Source organism: Punica granatum, chromosome 8 (genome assembly GCF_007655135.1).
Source record: "Punica granatum isolate Tunisia-2019 chromosome 8, ASM765513v2, whole genome shotgun sequence".
NCBI classification, from domain to species: domain Eukaryota; kingdom Viridiplantae; phylum Streptophyta; class Magnoliopsida; order Myrtales; family Lythraceae; genus Punica; species Punica granatum.
The window spans coordinates 27667227-27686506 of NC_045134.1; the positions used below are offsets into that span (position 1 = coordinate 27667227).

At 39.2% G+C, this 19280-nt stretch overlaps 1 protein-coding gene across 1 annotated transcript; it reads left to right on the forward strand.

Annotated features, from left to right (window-relative positions):
* Window positions 1-771: 771 nt before the first annotated feature.
* On the forward strand, window positions 772-9393 carry LOC116189304 (protein MICRORCHIDIA 7-like). Its single transcript, XM_031518906.1, has 20 exons — window positions 772-1395; window positions 1735-1809; window positions 1898-1932; window positions 2015-2093; window positions 2706-2798; window positions 2876-2960; window positions 3174-3249; window positions 3417-3545; window positions 4084-4182; window positions 4295-4396; window positions 4553-4711; window positions 4797-4892; window positions 5321-5372; window positions 5446-5557; window positions 5658-5731; window positions 6653-7047; window positions 8150-8199; window positions 8301-8388; window positions 8540-8662; window positions 8796-9393. The coding sequence occupies exons 1-20, from the start codon at window positions 966-968 to the stop codon at window positions 8883-8885; spliced, it is 2442 nt and encodes an 813-aa protein (XP_031374766.1). The 5' UTR covers window positions 772-965; the 3' UTR covers window positions 8886-9393.
* Window positions 9394-19280: the final 9887 nt, after the last annotated feature.

Genomic DNA, 19280 nt, shown 5'->3' on the forward strand with positions numbered 1-19280 from the left:
TATAAAAATAATGATTGTATTGTTGAAAAAAGTAATGAATAGTTGAGAGAGTTTAATTTTAAAAATTTGAATTATGGTAGTTAAGAAAAAAATATGTGAGAGAATTTATTTTTATATTGAAGAATAAGATAAAAAAGTAATGATTATGTTGTTAAATTGAAAAAAAGTAAAGTGAAGAAAAATTAAGTATTTTTCACTTCACAACCAAACATAGCAGTACGACACCTAATTAGAATATTTGAAAAATAAATAATTAACTCTACGATAATCTCATAAATTTCATTTATGAAATATCCTAACATCCTAACTAGTTAGATGAGAATAGTAAGTAAGAGTCCGTTTAGCAATAGAATTAAATTTCGATATTTAACTAAATTCTCATTGAAATGGGTGAAAGATAAATAAGTATGTTGGTGAAAAAATATTTATATACATATATTCAAGTGAGATTGTAATAATAAGGTTAAGAAAGAAGATAAAAAAGTAATGATTATATTGTTGAATTATGAAAAGTTATAATAAATAATTGAGAAAATTTAATATTAAAAAGTTAAATTAAATGGTAGTTAAGATAAAAAATTTTAAAATAAAATAATGATTATGTTATTGAATTGAAGAGAAAGTGAGGTGGAGTAAAGTGGAGTAAAAAAATATTTTGAAATCAAAGACAAATCATACGGTAATATGTTTGACAAAAAAAAAAACCTACCACCCCAACCTAACAGAGCAAAACAACGCTCCTCTCTCTCTCTCTCTCTCTCTCTCTCTTTCTGGGGTCTGAGGCACAGGCAGCGGGGCACACGAGCACATTAATTTCCTATTCCACGGATCCCTACTAATTACTACTCTTCTTTCTAAATTCTCCATTGTCATCCAGCCTACCAGTTTGCCCTTCCTCTTCCATCGCTCCTTACTCCCCTCCCCTCTCCCTTCCTTTCACGTTGCTTCTTTCTCCTTGCAATTCAATGGACCCTCCTGTGATTGTCAAAAAGGAACTCACCGACCATCTCCGCCCTCATAGGCTCTGTCTTTCTAATCCTAATGATAAACCCCCCTCCTCCGTCTCTGTTATCAATCTCAGCGACGACGACGACGACGATACCAGCAGCCGCAGCAGCGACGCCTCCGACTCCGACCACGGTGGAAGAGCAGGCCTCTCCAAGAGGAGGAAACTCGATGTTGCGGTGCCCCATGGGTTCCTCGCGCCTCTTCCGTTGGCGACTGAAGCTGCTGCTGCTGCTACCTCTCCTTCATCTGTTCCTGTCCTGCGGCGCCCACTGGCCACCCCCACTCCCATTCCCACACGCGCCACTGCCACCGGACCGACTTCTAAGCAGTTCTGGAAGGCCGGAGATTATGATGGAGGGCCCTCCACTGATTGGGCTCTCAGCTCAGGTTCTCTACTTGCTTTCTTTTCTTTGGTTTCACATTCACTCATCTCATGGTCATGGCCGGTGGCCGGTGGCCGGTGGCCTTCAATTTCAACTTAATTAAACTGAAAAAGAGATTCTTCTTTTTGTTATGAACCTATTTTCTGCCTTTTGAATTTGGTGGATACACTCGACCAAAAAAGAAGGGATCATATCTGAACGTGCATTAGTTCATCTGGCAGTCTTTTGCTAAGGCAACTTTGTTACACTAGTAATTTTTTTTTTAATTTTTTTTTTACATCAAGAATCTTGCTTGATGATTCTTGTTGTTGAAGTCATTATCTTCTCCTGTCATTCGATTCAGGAGGCATCGACCATGTTAGAGTACACCCCAAATTTCTGCATTCGAATGCGACCAGCCATAAGTGGGCTCTCGGAGGTAAACCACTTGAAATTCCCTTTTTTTTTTTTTTTGGGTTTATACAAAGTTCTGGTTCTGATCGAGGGTAGCCATGTATCTTCTGCAGCTCTCGCTGAGCTCCTTGACAACTCATTAGATGAGGTACTTGAAGTGGTTATTGAGGCTTCAAAACTGGCAATTTACTCTGCTGTTCGAATAATGCAACTGAAATTACTGGTTCCAGGTTTGCAATGGAGCAACATATGTAAACGTGGATATGCTTGAAAATAAGAAAGATGGTAGTAGAATGTTGCTGATTGAAGGTAGCGTCCCTTGACCTCTAATCTTGTATCTACTGCATGTGCTTGATTTGTTTGCACCTTGCTTGCATCTACTTCTGGAGTCTCAAAATTGTTTGGGAAGCTTGAAGCGGGATAATGGAAATACAGTGGAGTGGTGACGCTTAGCCATTCTAGGTCAATGAGCTAGGGATCAGCTTGATGATTCATATTGGTAGAGAGGCTTGCCTTATGGCATGGCAACTCAGGGGATATTGTGTGACACTGCAATCTATCAATGTAAAATTGTTCTTATTGTTTCTTTGGAGTAGAAATGAAGATAATCTTCTGTTTGATATTGTGTGTGAGCGTTTTAACCATGCTAACGAGACACGACTTGTCGCAGATGGAAAGTGTTGGCAATTCACTATACAAGTGATAAGAATCATCATGGTGGTGAAGTTTAAATCGCTTTCATACCATAGAGTTTTCATGTTGTTTGGTTCCATATTATGCTACTATATTTCTCAATCGATCCATTTGACAGACAACAACATGGGACTGCATTTATCAGGGCGATCTATTTGTAGGTGGTATGCTTCAATCGAGAAACTCATCTCTAGATTGACTTGCGTTTTCTTTGTCCTTTAACTGTAGATAACGGTGGTGGCATGGATCCTGATAAAATGCGAAAGTGCATGTCTCTAGGATATTCTGCGAAGAGCAAAGTGGCCAACACTATTGGACAATGTAAAACCGTAATATTTTATGAAAGGTGTATATGACGGATGCTTGATTGAAACCATATCATTTTTTTGTTCCAACAGATGGCAATGGTTTCAAAACAAGTACTATGAGGCTTGGGGCAGATGTAATCGTGTTCTCACGGTGTCGTGGTAAAGGTGGAAAGAGGTTTGTGACTCATTAAGCACAAATGTCATTTAATTGCCTATGTTAGCAGCTGGTATTATCGGTTTAATTAGATTATGCTCATTATTTGCCATCTGTAAAGGCGGAAAAAGGTTTGTGTTTCATTAAGTACAAATACAATTTTCCTACACAATTGTTGTCCATAGTATATGTTTGTTTTATGGATTAAGTAAGACATTTGGTTATTTGTTTTAGTCCTACGGAGAGCATCGGAATGCTGTCATACACATTTTTGAGGAGCACTGGCATGGAAAATATAGTGGTTCCTATGGTAATGAATCTGTCTCTGGCTACTTGATGCACTCCAATATTTATATAAATTTGATATGAAGTTTATTGTAATACGGCTGCCTGTATTTCTACCTATACTAACCTAGCTTTTGAAACTCATTGCCAAACTTATTGGCTGATTCTTATCCTGTGATATTTATTGAAAAGCTTGACTATGAAAGACGAGGAGGGGGATGGAATCAACTGAAACGATCTACATCCACTGATTGGAATAAAAATGTGGAAACAATAGTTCAGTGGTCTCCATTTTCCAGTGAAGCAGACCTTCTACGGCAGGTACTTCCTAGATCAACCTAGATGGAAGCCTTAGGATAACAGTAGATATTACGTTGAGGTGATTTGTCTGTGATATAAATTGGAAATTGATGAATTGAGTGGTGATCTTAGGGTTGACCTATTTGTTGGATGACTAGGATGAGCCTAGATGCCAGGATTTAGGGTGACTTTTAATGAATGGTCGAGGTGATAGCTAATTTCAATTATTTGAATTTTTTTAAATATGCCTTGAATGGGGAAAAAACGTAAGATGAGCATTACGAGTCACAGTTGAGTGAAAGTAGAGATTAAAGGCGCATTTAGATGATCATCATGTGCTCATAAAGTAACAAATTGTGATACTTTTCTTCCCTGATAGGCTTGCAATTGATCAGCAGTGCTATAGGATTGCATGTGCGGGAGAATTTTAAATCTTGAGCGTGTTATTTCTTCTATCATTCTTGTTTATTGGCTCATAGGTATAACTAATAAATGGATTGAGGAGTATTAGCTAGATTTTTCTTTATGGGCTAACTCTGTTTCCAATCCTTTTCTATAGTTTAGCATGATGGAAGACCATGGTACGCGTGTTATCATATACAACCTTTGGGAGGATGACCAAGGATTACTAGAACTTGATTTTGATGCTGATCCACATGTATGTACCTTCTATTTTGTGGTTTCATCCCTTAATCTCACGCATACACACACACACACACACTCCTCATTGTCTGCATTTAGTTTTAATGGCATGGATTTTTGTGTCTCAGGATATTCAACTTAGAGGCGTTAATCGAGATGAGAAGAATATACAAATGGCTAAAAGATTTCCCAACTCTAGACACTACCTGACTTACAAACATTCTTTGAGGGTATGCAATGGGGCCTAATCTCTAATTCTTTCTTTCTTTTTCTTTCTTTATTTTTTTTATGGCTTTAATATCTGACAGTTTTGCAGCCTTTTTCTCCACTGATTTTGCCATTCTTATGTATTGACATACGTTGACTGTTTCTTTTGTTACCTGAAGAGCTATGCCTCCATTCTCTATCTGAGGCTTCCTCCAACCTTCCGAATGATTCTTTGCGGAAAAGATATCGAGCATCACAATATAGTGAATGATATGATGCTATCCCAGGAAGTCACTTACCGGCCACAGCCTGGCGCTGATGGGGTTCCTAAAGATAACGTAATCGGTCACTATTTTTATCAGTTCTCTAACATGTTTCTGCTTTGGCATATACGATACTAATTTCATACATGTTTATTATCAGATGGCTGCCATTGTAACTATTGGATTTGTGAAGGATGCCAGGTACCATATTGATGTGCAAGGATTCAATGTATATCATAAGAATCGCCTCATTAAGGTTTGCTTCGATAAAAAGAGCACTCATATATAAAAACATTTAATTGCACTTCTTGGGTAAATGAAGCTTATTCAACAAATATGTCAATTCCTTCTAGAACTAATTTCAATTAGTGAAAAGTCTGACCAGTGTAATTTATTCATATTATAATTGGTGTGACCTGGTTAGTAGGTCGATTGCTTTCTTCTTGAGGTAATTTTGATGCATAGGTGTATGTATGTATATGCATATAAATTAAGCTTCTTCCCATGCAGTGGCTAAAATTAGCTTTTTGAGGGCTGAAATATTACTGTTTTTCTGTATATGATGTCATTTTACAAAGCAAGTGGAGTTAGGAATGATTATTGGACCCTTTGTTCATTTTTTTCTGGTGAAGATTCTTTCATTAGTATGAGCTTCACAATCATGTGATGTTTTCTTTGTATCAGCCATTTTGGAGGCTCTGGAATCCTGCGGCAAGTCACGGTCGTGGAGTCATAGGTTTGTTTCTTTTGTTGGTCTGGCTTAATATTTACAACCTTTACTTTTCTGAAGAGATTGATTTTGCTCTTAGGTGTTCTGGAAGCTAATTTTGTCGAACCAGCTCATGATAAGCAGGGTTTCGAACGAACAACAGTTCTTGCAAGACTTGAAGGGCGACTTATACAAATGCAGAAGAATTACTGGTATTTAACTAATGTGTGATTTTTTTAGAGTTTGTTTCTGTACCCCATTCATTTTTTTGGCTGCCTTTCATCACTAATTGGTTCGTATTGGATTTCCTAGGCACACGAATTGCCATAAAATTGGTTATAATTCTCTTAAGAACATGAAACCGACAGGCAGTTCTGCAGGCAGAGGTATGCTGGAAGTTTAAGATTTTGATTTGAATATGATGACTAAGTATTCTGATTTGTTTCTTACGCCTTAATGGCAAGTTTGCTAGTTCTGGAAGGAACCTATGAAGTATATGATAAATATGATAATTAGGGAAAGAAATTGATGAAAATTAAGAATGGAGTCTGGCATTGTACAAGGATTTGATTACAGAATCATAAGGATCCTAAGTAAAACACTGGAATTTTTTTTATAGAACTTGAAATAATGTTTATTTTTAGATTTTTGTGTTTTGAAAAACCCAAGGCCTATGACCTCAGCCTTGTCAAGGTTATGAGGCCTGCCAACAGCCAGATCTTGGTGTTGTAAGGCTGCGAAGGCAGCTTTGCAGTATATAGGTTTCATAGCCACAGATAGATGGGCAGAAGGGTGTGATCTGAACTCCAAAGGCATTGTTGAGGCTACCTCCATTTAGGCAGATGCTTAGATGTGCATCAACGCTAGACTGGCTATCTCCGTGGTTGAGGTACTGTCGATACTGTAGCTGCGGCATTATGAGACTGAATTATAGCTGTTGGAGGGCCAATCAGTTTCATGGGGGTTGCTGGAAGGCAGGTGACTCTTGTTCGAAATGGGTTGGGAAATTTTGAAAAGAAAATAAGTGGCAAGGGATTTTAGACATTTAGCTTTGGCAGCTAGAGTATATCTTGTTCGAAATGGGTTAGGAAATTTTGAAAAGAAAATAAGCGGCAAGGGATTTTAGACATTTAGCTTTGGCAGGTAGAGTATATCCATTATATATAAAACTCAAAGGAATTCCCCCTTGACTTTTCATCTTTCCAGAACGGAAATTCTAACTCAGATGAAGTGTAATCAGGTCAGAATCAGATCAAACATACCGCTAGTATTCTCTGAATTCATTGTTTACAATTATTTTTTCACAGATAATTCTCCTGATTACAATCTCCGGCTATCTTCCAAGTCCACTAGCCGTGCTGCCTCCAGTGGCAAATCACCATTGAATGGTTCACATAAATTCTCTTTACGACCGAATCAGAGGAGAGATACTTTTTTGGGTGCGAAAGGTATCGCGATACCAAATGCATTGGAGCCATCTTCACCTTCGGTGGAGTACCTCAATGAAGATGATCTGCAAACTTCCCAATCTCTGGGAAATTTGAATGGCTGTATTCACAGAACATTCTGCAAGGACACATTATCTAGGAAAGATGGTGCAGGCGTGTCATCATCGAGTGCAAACTTGTGTAGAAATGGTGCACAACAAGATTATGCATACCCGGATAAAAGTAATGTACGGACCACAGGGACCACTTCGAAGGTAATTTCTGTGCCTGTCTATTCTTTTTCTGGCTCATTAATGCAGTTCGGTTGAGAAATTCTAGAAGTGCCATTGACTATAAGTTCTGTCACCTTCAGCATAATTGATTAATAGCTACGGGGTAATTTTCTAGTCTGTGTGCAGTTGCAAATACATTTTTGCTTCAGCAGTTTCGTTTGTTACCCGCCACAGCAATAGACATACAAAGTTTCCCTCTTTGGGTAAACTAATTGCTTTGTATTAATAAATCCTTCCTGCAGTCAAACCCAATCTTCCGTATGAGCCCTTACTTGCCAAAGTTAGTTAATTCCAATTTCCAACTATCAGCTAACCTGGAACAATCTACTTCATGTTCCTGGACAAGAAAACGAATAGTAACATATCTAGTGTTTATCATCTCAATGATCTGACTATGGACAGCTTCAGAGGTCGACTGGGGTCCTTGATTATGTTTTCGGTGAACACTGTCTATACTTATAAACACTGCAAACAAGCTTTAAGATCAAAACTTCCAGTCTTGCTCTAAGAGATTATGCTCACTGAAATTCTTTGCCCAGCCTCCAACTCGAGACATCACCTACTGTGAGAGAATGCCTTGTGAAATCTTCTAATCTAGGAGCAGGGGAAGAAATGATAAGTCGCTTCTCCTTTTGATTCTTAGAAAGCATAAATATTAAAATGTTGCATTTGTTGTAAAGAGTCTAAATCTGCAACGGAGTAATAAACTTTAAAACAAAAAAAATTTCTAAGCACACAAAATAATAAAAAAAAAATTTAGGGTAATTATAAAGTGAATGCTGTTAGACCATCATATGAAGGAGATTCAATAGGCTTTGCAGCCTATGTGACATGAACTTTTAGTGTGTTATTAAGCACTCCCAGCTTCATTTTTTTCTTCCTTTTTCGGGTGAAACCGCTGCCATTATTCTCTTATTTTTGGATTTACTTGGTGATGCTCTAGTAGTTAAACTGATTGATATGGTTTAATTCTGAGCTCTCGCACATGAACTTCCCTGTGCTATTTGGTAGAGGAATAGCATAATTGTGCAGCTAGGAAATGATGGATTGGCTATTAAAGGTATGTAGTTTCGTTGTCTTGCAGGATGATGAGATGGAAATGTTGAAGCAAGAAAACCGTGAGTTAAAGGAGAGGTGATTACTCCATTTCCATGGAAGCACTGGCAAATTTGGTCCATTATCTCTTGGCATGGTTGTGCCAGTGTTTACTCTTTTAAGTAACCTTTTCTATGTAGGTTAGAGAAAGTGGAGAGTGACTTTGTGAGTGAGTTGCAGCGTGATCTGGAGGCTGAAAGAGAGAGGTGTAGGACACTTCAAAACCAGGTTGGTGCTTCTGCTTCCATTTCCATAAAGCTATACATCATTTTACACATTAGACCATCATGGACCAGGGATGAATGTGCTTGTAATAGCAGTCTTATTCTTTGCTCTATGTTTTCTGTTGCGAGTACTAACGGCACCATCTTTTGACCAGCTCCAAGAATCCCAAAAGAAGATTGAGCAAGTGACTATGGAGCAAGAAACTCTAATTGAGATCTTTACAGAGGAAAGAGAGCGGCGGGAAACCGAGGAGCAGAACTTGAGGAAGAAGTTAAAGGTTTTATCCATCCCATGTCAATTTGTGGCCTTTTTCAGCGTTTCTCTTTTTGTTTCCGCCCCTTAAAATTGCCAGGTGTGGAAGTAAGCTAAAAGGACTGATGATTTCTTCCCTGCTTGCTTTATTTATTTAGGAAGCTTCGGATACCATCCAAGACTTGCTCGACAAGGTGCGGCTCTTGGAAAATATGAAGTCTTTCAACCGCAAATCTGATGCCTCGTGAGCATGGGCAGCGGTATGTGTATGCCCTTCATCCCTGGCATCTCTGATTGTGGAAGGAACGAGTGGGGCTGATCTGATCAGCGTTATTTGAGTTGGGTATGTAGCTTAGGAAGTGTGTCTTTCATTCATGGGATGGTTTAGTTGAAGCAGTAGAGATGGTTTCAGTTTGAGTAGGGTCGGTGGCAGGGTGGTAGGGCATTAAGGAATTGAAGAAGCATGAGTGAAAGAGGATCTTGTGCATTATGTATGTGATTTTGTAATTAAATGTAGTAGCATGTGAAGGTTCTGAGTCATTTGGCATCATCTTAAATTGTTCCTTGTGAAACTCTGAATGGATCGCCGGTGAGCGGTGATGAGTCAATCTGCAATTATTTTTCTCTCTTTTTCCCAGTCATAGGTAGAAAGAGAGACGTCGGATTTTGGAACATGTAGCACTAAACTCTGTCTAATCTGATCCGATCTAATGTAATGTATTCATTTCGATTTCTCGGGTTCTTTCACCGTCTACATTTGATTGATAGTAATGACTAAATTATTATATTTTGTAAAATATTATGCTCATACCTTGTTATCTGTAAGTATAACGTAATCTGCAGAGGCCCAGGATCCACCCAACCCCAGGTTAGTGGAAGGAATCTCAATGGGTCATTCAGAGAGGGGCCTTCGCCAACTGCCTTTGGATTGGCCGACTGTTTTATGGCCGCAGGCGACCATTTTTTATGTCGTATGTATGTATGTATTGCTTTTTTTTTTTTTTTATGTTTGTACGTATGTATTTTACGGTATTTGTATTGAATGTAGGTGTATGGTCGATTCTAATAAATATAATGATACTGCAATCACCATTATCATCATTAATAGAACCCATGACATGTAAAACTATTACATGATATGAGTATCCAGATAAAATATTCAAGAAATGAAGAGAGAATAATCCTCTCAGGCATCCTACATAGGAAAATTAAAGGTGAAACACTTTGTAGCAGCAATCCAAAGTCCCGATCAAGACCCTCTGTCATTACACATGAACCCTAGTAAAAATCAAGGAACAATCCTCAAGCCTTATATTCATGTAAAACTTAGCCATCTGACATCGACGTTTTGAAGAGACATCGACATCTGAGCAAAGTAGCAGGGCTCTTGAGCCATACTTGTACGTTGTGGACCAAACACTGAATTCGAGCCACGACCAATAATCCAAGCCGGGGAAGGCTGATGGCGGTAAGGAGAGAGAAGAGGACCAAGCCCCCAAAAGAACGAGCGAACGACCCGAAAAACCTTAGAAATCCACCTAAGTTATTCGAAGTCAAAGAAGAACTACTCAAAAAATGAGTTACTCTTGAATATTACTTGATTGCTTCAAAGATGACTTGCCAACATCCTTAGACGATCATCCTATTTATAGAATAAGAACACAAGGACTTTTTAACTTCCCTAGACATCCTATTAACTCTAATTCTATCCTCTTAGATTTTCTGGACACAACTCACGAAAATGACGATAACTTTTCCTAGACAGCTCCAAATTACGAACAGTTCGATGCATTGGAAACTAGACTTTTATGCTCCATTTGATTTCGCAGTTAAAATCACAAAAAATTTAACTTTAACTTTAACTCAACACACTACACAATCATTTGTCCTTTTTCACAATCAAAATCAAAGTTACTTTAACTCTGAAACCAAACACACCATTAGAGCTTTCCAATGACATCTTATTTGACCTATTGAGTGCAGAAACGACTCAGAAAACTAAGCACGAAATGACTCTACGGTTTCAGTCCAACATCCTTTAATTATATTCTAGAACTATCTTATGGTCTTCTCGTTTTCTCCATCATTCTCCCCCGGTTGGAAGAGACTTGTCCTCAAGTCGAACTATTCATCTTCTCCAATGTAGGGTGACAGGTCGGAAAGGTTGAAGGTGTTTGAAACTCCATAATCTTCTAGCAACTCCACCTTGTATGCATTTTCACCAATTTTCTTCGAAATTCGAAAAGGTCCATCGGCCTTTGGCTTGAGCTTCCCAAAACGACCTGGAGGGAATCGTTCCTTGCGAAGATGGATCCACACCAAATCTCCTTCTTTGAAGCTTACGGATCTTCTAGACTTGTCGGCTTGTTCCTTGTATTTCTCATTTTGCTGAAGAATCCTTTTGCGAACCTCCTTGTGGAACTCTTGAATTTGCTCCATTCTTTCTTCAGCATCACTACTAAAAGAGTGATTTATTGGAATCGGAACCAAATCCAATGGGCTATTAGGATTAGAGCCATACACGATTTGAAATGGACTCTTGCCCGTGGTTTTGCTTAGAGATCGGTTATAGGCAAACTCGACTTGAGGTAATTGAAGATTGCATTGCCGAATATGCCCTTTGACCAAGACCCTTAATAAGCTCCCAAAACTCCGATTGACAACTTCGGTTTGTCCATCGGTTTGTGGATGGTGCGAGGAATTAAATTGAAGAGTAGTTCTGAACTTCCTCCAAAGCGTTTGCCAAAAGTGACTCATAAACTTCGAATCACGATTTGATGTAATGGTCTTTGGAATGCCGTGAAGTTTCACGATATCCTTGAAATAAAGATCCGTTACATGAGAGGCGTCAAGAGTCTTGAGACATGGTACGAAATGCGCCATCTTCGAGAAACAATCAACCACTACCATAATATCTTTATTTCTTTGTGTCCTCGGCAAGCCCACCACGAAATCAATGCTCACATCTTCCTATGGTGCATTTGGAACGAGAAGTGAACATGTCCCTTTGCGATGTGACACGTTCGACAACGCTCCACATACCTTGACACATCTCGAATCATATTCGGCCAGTAGAAATTTTCCTTAATGAGGGCAAGGGTTTTATCTCGCCCGAAATAGCCTCCAAGTCCACCATCGTGGGCCTCATTGACTATTGCCTCCCACAAAGAACACCAAGGAATGCACAAACAATTATTCTTGAAAAGAAATCCATCTTGCAAGAAGAAATCCTTCGGGGTACTTTTAGAACATTCAATCCAAATTTTAGAGAAATCCGGATCTTTCTCATAAAACTCCTTAACGACTTCGAAACCCATGACCTTTACTTGCATTGAAGAGAGCAACACATGTCTTCTACTCAAAACATCCGCAACTTGATTTTGAGCACCACTTTTGTACTTGATCACAAAGGTGTAAGCTTGAAGGAACTCCACCCACTTTGCATGTCGATTGTTGAGCTTGTGTTGGCCATTGATATACTTCAATGCCTCGTGGTCAGAAAAGAGAATAGACTCCTTTGAAATAAGATAGTGCCTCCAATTAGTTAAGGTTCGAGCAATAGCATAGAATTCCTTCTCATAAGTCGAATAATTCCTTTGTGATCCATTCAATTTTTCACTAAAATAGGCAACGAGTTGGCATTCTTGGGAGAGAACAGCTCCAATCCCGATGCTCGAAGCATCACAGCAAACTTCGAACACTTTCTCGAAGTTAGGCAAGGCGAGAACGGGCGCTTCAGTAATCTTCTTCTCTATTAGCTTGAAACTCCTTTGTGCTGCTTCATCCCACTTAAACATGTTGCCCTTCAAGCACTCGATAATAGGAGCAACAAGAGTGCTAAAGCCCGCAATAAATCACTGATAAAAGGATGCTAACCCATGGAAACTTAGCACCTCTTGAGATTTACGTATAGTCGTTGTTCTTGAAGCACCTTAAAGACTTGTCGAAGGTGCTCAAAATGCTCCTTTAAATTTTTGCTATAGACCAAAATATCATCAAAATAGACCACCGAGAATTTACCAATGAAAGCCTTCAAAACATGGTTCATAAGGCGCAAGAAAGTGCTAGGCGCGTTAGAGAATCCGAACGGCATTAACCATCCATTCGTAGAGACCATCCCTTGTCTTGAAAGCCGTCTTCCATTCATCTCCGAGGCACATTCGTATTTGATGATATCCACTTCGAAGGTCCATCTTGGAGAACATTGACGAACCATGAAGTTGATCTAGCAAATCATCAAGACGAGAAATCATCTAGCAAATCATCAATACGAGAAATCGGGAACCGATACTTGATTGTGATCTTGTTGACCGCTCGACTATCAATACACATCCGCCAAGAACCATCCTTCTTTGGTACCAAGAGAGCAAGCACCGCACAAGGGCTCAAACTTTCTCGAATCAAGCCCTTTTGTAGAAGCTCGTCAACTTGTCGTTGTAGTTCTTCGTGCTCCTTCGGACTCATCCGATAAACTGCTTTATTGGGAATTGAAGCATCGGGAACAAAACCAATGTTATGTTGAATTTCTCGCATGGGCGGAAGTCTAGGAGGAATCTCATCGGGGACAACATCTTGGAACTCCTTGAGCAAAGGCTTCAAACTAGAAGTGATGTACTCTCGATCTTCATTCTCCTCTAAGAGCACTAGTGCAAAAGCATCGGTAGAGCAATCCATTATACGAAGAAATTGAGACTTGGAGAGAAGTGAACTCCCTTCTCCATTCAAGGACTTGGATTTATTCTCCATTTTACAAGGTCCCAAGGTGATTTTAACACCATCATTGACAAAGGAATAAGCGTTCTTGAACCCATCATAAAATAACTCTTCGATCATATAGCCAAGGCCGTCCAAGGAGTAGATAGCATGCATCCATAGGAACCAAGTCGCAAAAAACCTCATCCTTGTAGTGTCGTCCAATCGAGAATTGGACCAAACAACGTTTGTCGATGCGAATATCGTTGCCTTTCTTGAGCCAAGAGAGCTTGTATGGCTCGGGATGTTTCTCCACCGTGAGCTGCAACTTTTCCACCATAGTAGTGGAAACAACATTCTCACAGGTCCCACTATCAATGATTACCCTGCAAACCTTCCCGTGCGACGTACACTGGGTGTGAAAGATATTATGACAGATCCACTTGTCACCTTCCACGTGTTCAACTCTTAAGATGCTTTGCACGACGAGAACCTCTCCTTGATCGCCATAAGTAATCTCTTCATGATCAACCTCATTCTCCTCGCTAGGATAGGAGTCATAGATCGATTCTCCATCGTCTTCCTCCACGAGAGAAACAATCTTTTGATTTGGGCACTCGAAAGAGATGTGACCAAATCCACGGCACTTAAAACACTGTCTTGAGGTAGTGTTAGAAGTACTAGGAGGAGTATTTGATTTCCTTGGGACGGACTTTGAAGAAGTAGCCTTGTCCGTGGGCATTGGTTTAGACCATGATGCGCTCCCCCGGTTAAGAACTTCTTCTTTACCTACTATCTTGCGAGCACCTTTCGCCTTTAGTTGCTTTTCCACGCGAATTGCCAACTTGACAACATCCTCAAAGGTCCAATATGGTTGTAGTTGGACGATGTTTCGGATCTCGGATCTAAGACCACCAAGATATCGAGCAATAGTTTGCTCCTCCGACTCCACTACGTCACCTTTCATCAAGAGCTGCTCGAATGCAGCGGTATATTCCTCCACAGACAGCTCATCTTGCTTAAAATCATAGATACGACAAAATATATTTTGCACGTAACTAGTGGGAAGGAACTTTTTCTTTAGCTCTATCTTCATCTTTTCCCATGTCGTAATCCGCCTCTTCCCTTCACGAGCCCTTCGCCTCGTCAAGTTCCCCCACCAAATTGAGGCATGTTTCTTCAACCTGATGGCCACCAACTTAACCTTCTTGTCTTCCGGAATGCTTTTGTAGTCGAAAACACATTCAACCGTTGCTAACCAATCGATAAAATGTTCCGGATTCAAGTGACCTTCAAAGTCGGGAATGTCAACTTTCACACCATAGTCTTCACGACCATGATGTTGAAAAGTAGCATTCCCATTGGATGAGTCGGACTCCTCATGAAAAGGATTCTCCTCCTCATCCTCTTCATGGATTTTCGAACCATGATGCTGCTCATCTTAGTTTGTAGCTTGAAGACGCTCAAGTTATTGTTGGAGTTGTCGCACTTGCCTCCTCAACTTATCCACTTCGACATCACGAAAATCACGCTCGACTGGAACCACGTTGACGTTCGCACCTCGACGACGACGTCCAACCATGGAAAGACCCGGAGCTCTGATACCAATCTGATGGCGGTAATGAGAGAGGAGAGGACCAAGCCCCCAAAAGAAAGAGCGAACGACCCGAAAAACCTTATGAATCCACCTGAGTTATTCGAAGTCAAAGAAGAACAACTCAAAAAATGAGTTATTTTAGAATATTACTTGATTACTTCAAAGATAACATGCCCACATTCTTACACGATCGTCATATTTATAGAATAAGGACACAATGACTTTTTAGCTTCCATAAACACCCCATTAACTATAATTCTATCTTCTCGAATTTTCTGGACACAATTCACAAAAATGACGATAACTTTTCTTAGACAACTCCAAATTACGAACAGTTTGATGCATTGGAAACTAGACTTCTAGGACTTTCCAATGACATCTTATTTGACTCTTTTTTTTTTGGTTGCTAAATGACATCTTATTTAACCCTATTTAGTGCAGAAATGACTCATAAAACTAAACACAAAATGACTCTACGGTTTCAGTTCAACAGCCTTTAATTATATTTTAGAACTATCATATGGTCTTCTCGTTTCTCGTTTTCTCCATCAAAGGCTATAGGCATCAATGCAGCAAAGCCAGGGAGGACGCAAACGAGCCAACCAATCCAGCCAGTAACATTCCTGGGTCGACCAATCATGCATAATGCCGGGGAAGGCACCTGCCACAAGAGAAACAAAAACTGGGGTGGACGAGACGTTTCGACTACAGCCGACCCTGAAACCCACATTCAGATCGGATCCAACCCAGTCGAAACCGGATCGGATATAATCCAACCCGACCCGATATCATTCTAATCGAAAACAGGATCCGACCGGATCTGATCTGATCCGGTATAATCAAGCTAGATTCTAGTAGGTCTGACCAAGATCTGTCCAGAAATGGTCGGATCGAGGTCGGTCCGAGTAGGTAACAGCGTGGGTGTGTTGGGGCAGACAGCGGATCAAAGGCAGAGTTGCAGCAGTCCGGTCTCCTCCGAACGGTAATCGTATGAAGCTTCCAGACCGCCATCGTCACCTCCGATGTTGTTCCCAGCTCCCTCCGACGTCGAGGACTTCGCGGCAAAGAGCTCACCTTACAAAAAAATCTTGTCAGGGAGGAATGATGTTGATCTCAGTGAAATCCGGTGGAGAAGTCCGATCTTGAAGGGTTGGAGGAGAAGCGAACATAGTCGCTTGGGCAAAAGCCACCAATGCGGCGGTGGAGAAGAAGGGACGGTCAACAGTTAAGAGGACGGTGGGATCCTCTCATCGGGAGCGTGAGTAGGCAGTCAACGCGCGTGGCCGGAGCCACATGCGCCGGCTGGAGAAAACAAGATGCTGAGGTAGGCGCTGGACAAGGAGAGAGGGAGAGAGCTTACGGGAGAAAAAGGCGACAGAACCCCTTTTAACTTTTCTCGATCGAAATTTGACAATATCATATTGTTTCAATTTTTTTTTTCAAATATAAGGTCAATCTACCGGTTAACATGCCAAGTGGCGATTAATATTAATTAATTAATTTTTTTAATCTCTGGTTACCACCTTCGAGGGCATAAATTTTTATTAGCTCACATCGCATCAGTCGTTAGATCAATATTAAGTCTATAATTCAAAAAATACTTCTTTGGATTCATAGAATTGATTAGAGAAGTAAAATATACATTTGGTTTGTTTTTCTATTTTAATTATTTTTCTAATTTTTTCTAATTTAAATTTTATATCTATGAATATGTTTTTATTTTGGTTCTTTTTATTTTTCTATTTTCATCATTTTATCAAATTTTTTATTATATAAAATTTTAACTTCGGTTTTCAACCTTTTAAAATTATTCTTTTATCGTAATTTTTTTGTTCAATTTTTTCTTAATATTAAATGTTTTGTTTCTTATACTATTACCATTCAAATTTCCATAAAATTGCGCACACCATATTTTTGAAATTTATAAAAGATTTATTATTAAAATTTCAAAATTAAAACAAAATCTATCAAAATATATTTTGAGAGGATAATATGATAAATTAAGAGGGAGAGCGATGGCAATGGCCGATATGGGACAAAGTCCGGCATCGCCACCGTATGAGAGGTCACCTTAGGCCTATACTTCTATCCACGATTACACTTTACAACATCAAGGTTTATCATGTTCTTGTTTAGTGTGTCACTACCGACACAACCTCATACGCGGGTTCGTGATTATCGAATCGCAATCGCTTTTATTTTTTCTGTATTTTTCCATTTCATTACTCGCAAATTTGAGTATTGATTCTCCCAACGTAAACCGCCACTCTCTCGTCAAGATTGCTTGTGACCTAAACACTAGTCCCTGCTCATTCTCTCAGTAGGTTCACAATCTTTCTTTTATTATTTTGATATATTTTGTTTACTTTTGAAATTAAAATAATAATCTTTTCAAATTTAAAAATGCTTTGCGGGCATTATATGAGAATTCAAGAGGTAGAACCGTAACAATATGAGAAACAAAATGTTTAATATTAAGAAAAATTGAACAAAATAAAATAATTAGGATAAAAAATAATTTTTAAAAGTTGACGATCAAAGTTAAGATCTTCTCTAATAAAATCTATGATAAAATGACGAAAATAAAATAGTAATCAAATATATTTAATAAAAATGAATCAAGAAAAAAAAGAGAATTGAAATAAAAAAGTATTCGAAAATATAGAATTTAAAAGATAAAAAAATGATTAAAAAAGGACTAAAATAAATAAATATCTAAATTTAAAGGATTAAATGTATAATTTTCGTTTCACAATTTTTCTGGTTTGTTCGGAGGCTAAAAAAGTCTCTCGCTCGCCTCTTACTCACTCACCCATTTAATCTGATCTCATCCGTGTCGTGTACATAGTGTAGTGTCTGTGCGTCTTTTTTTTTCTCCTGTTCTTTGTTTTTTTTTTTTAGCAGAGCCGCACGTAGCTCCATCGGGATTTTGATTTGACTGATCGTCAAAATTAAAGAAACACTGGTTCGTAATGTGCTCTGCTCTACAAGCTATTATTTTCTTTTTTCTTTTTTTATTTAGAAAAGGAGGAGGAGGAAAGGAGAATGTCCATTAATGGAAATTTATCCCGTCCGTACCGTACAGGGAAGGGCCAAATGGGGCCAAGGTTTTAGATCACAGTCCACTGTATTGCATTTTTACAATCGACCGGGTTTATTTAAATCCCGAATGATTCAGGATAGAACTGAATAAGCTTTCTCATTTTATTTACCATAGTTGAATTTTCATAAAAGAAATTAGCAACCTGGCCCTAAGCCCCTATCTAGCTAGCTGCATCTCTCCATTACTCTTAACTCCATGATCATCTAGACAATCTACTACTACTAGTCTACTACTACATGCACATAATAATATCTATTGCTACTATATATATGCACACACACACACATTCATCTCCAGTCCAGTGACAGTGGCATATGTTATGGCATTCTCTATCCACAGCTATATAATTTGTGGTATTCTTGCCCCTTGTATAAACGCGCGCGCGCGCGCGCATATATATATATATATATATATATGCCGTGTTTAGCTCAACTCGTGGCTATAAATGCGGTTTGATTCCAGTCCTTCTGCTTTTATCATTTGTGTCTCTGGCTAGGCCGATCCTCCTCTGCAGTGCACCATCCCCTTCTTCCTCCCATCTCTCTCTCTCTCTCTCTCTCTCTCTCTCTCTGCTCTGCTCTGCTGTTTTGTGCGTGGGTGCTGCGCTCTTGCTTCTCTGTCCCTCTGCACCGGTATTTGTGTAGCGTGGGATTGTACTGTACTGTCTGCTTTGTCGACTGTTGCCTCCCCCCCCCCCCCCTTTTCTCTCTCTCTCTCTCTCTATATATATATATATATATGCAATTTCTCCTATATTTTTCAATTTTCTCGGGAAAAAAATAAACAAGGAGGAAGGGAGGAAACAGAAAAACCGAAGAAGGAGGAGGAGGTAGAGCTTGGCGTTTCATATCTCTTAACCACTATACGAATCACCACACACGACGAGACGACTTCTAGTTTTCCAGATTCATCTCGTCTTGCAATTGCACCACTAGCTAATCTAATAAGTGCACAAAAGAAAAAAGAAAAAAAAAAAAGGAAACCATTAATTAGTATGTCTTTGCTCGAGAACTGAGCAGCGAACAGAAGAAGCTTGAAAGAGTATTAAAATGTCTTATCTGATCCGATCCGATCCGATCCGATCAGATTAAAAACAGAAAAAGCTTTTCCTGTAAATGAATGAACGATTGATTATTACATTCCTAATTTCTTCTAAGACGTAGTTAGAGGTAGACTTTAATTAGCCGCTCCTGAGTTCCTTCCTTCCTTTCTCTCTCTCTCTCTCTCTCTCTCTCTCTTTTTCTTTTCATT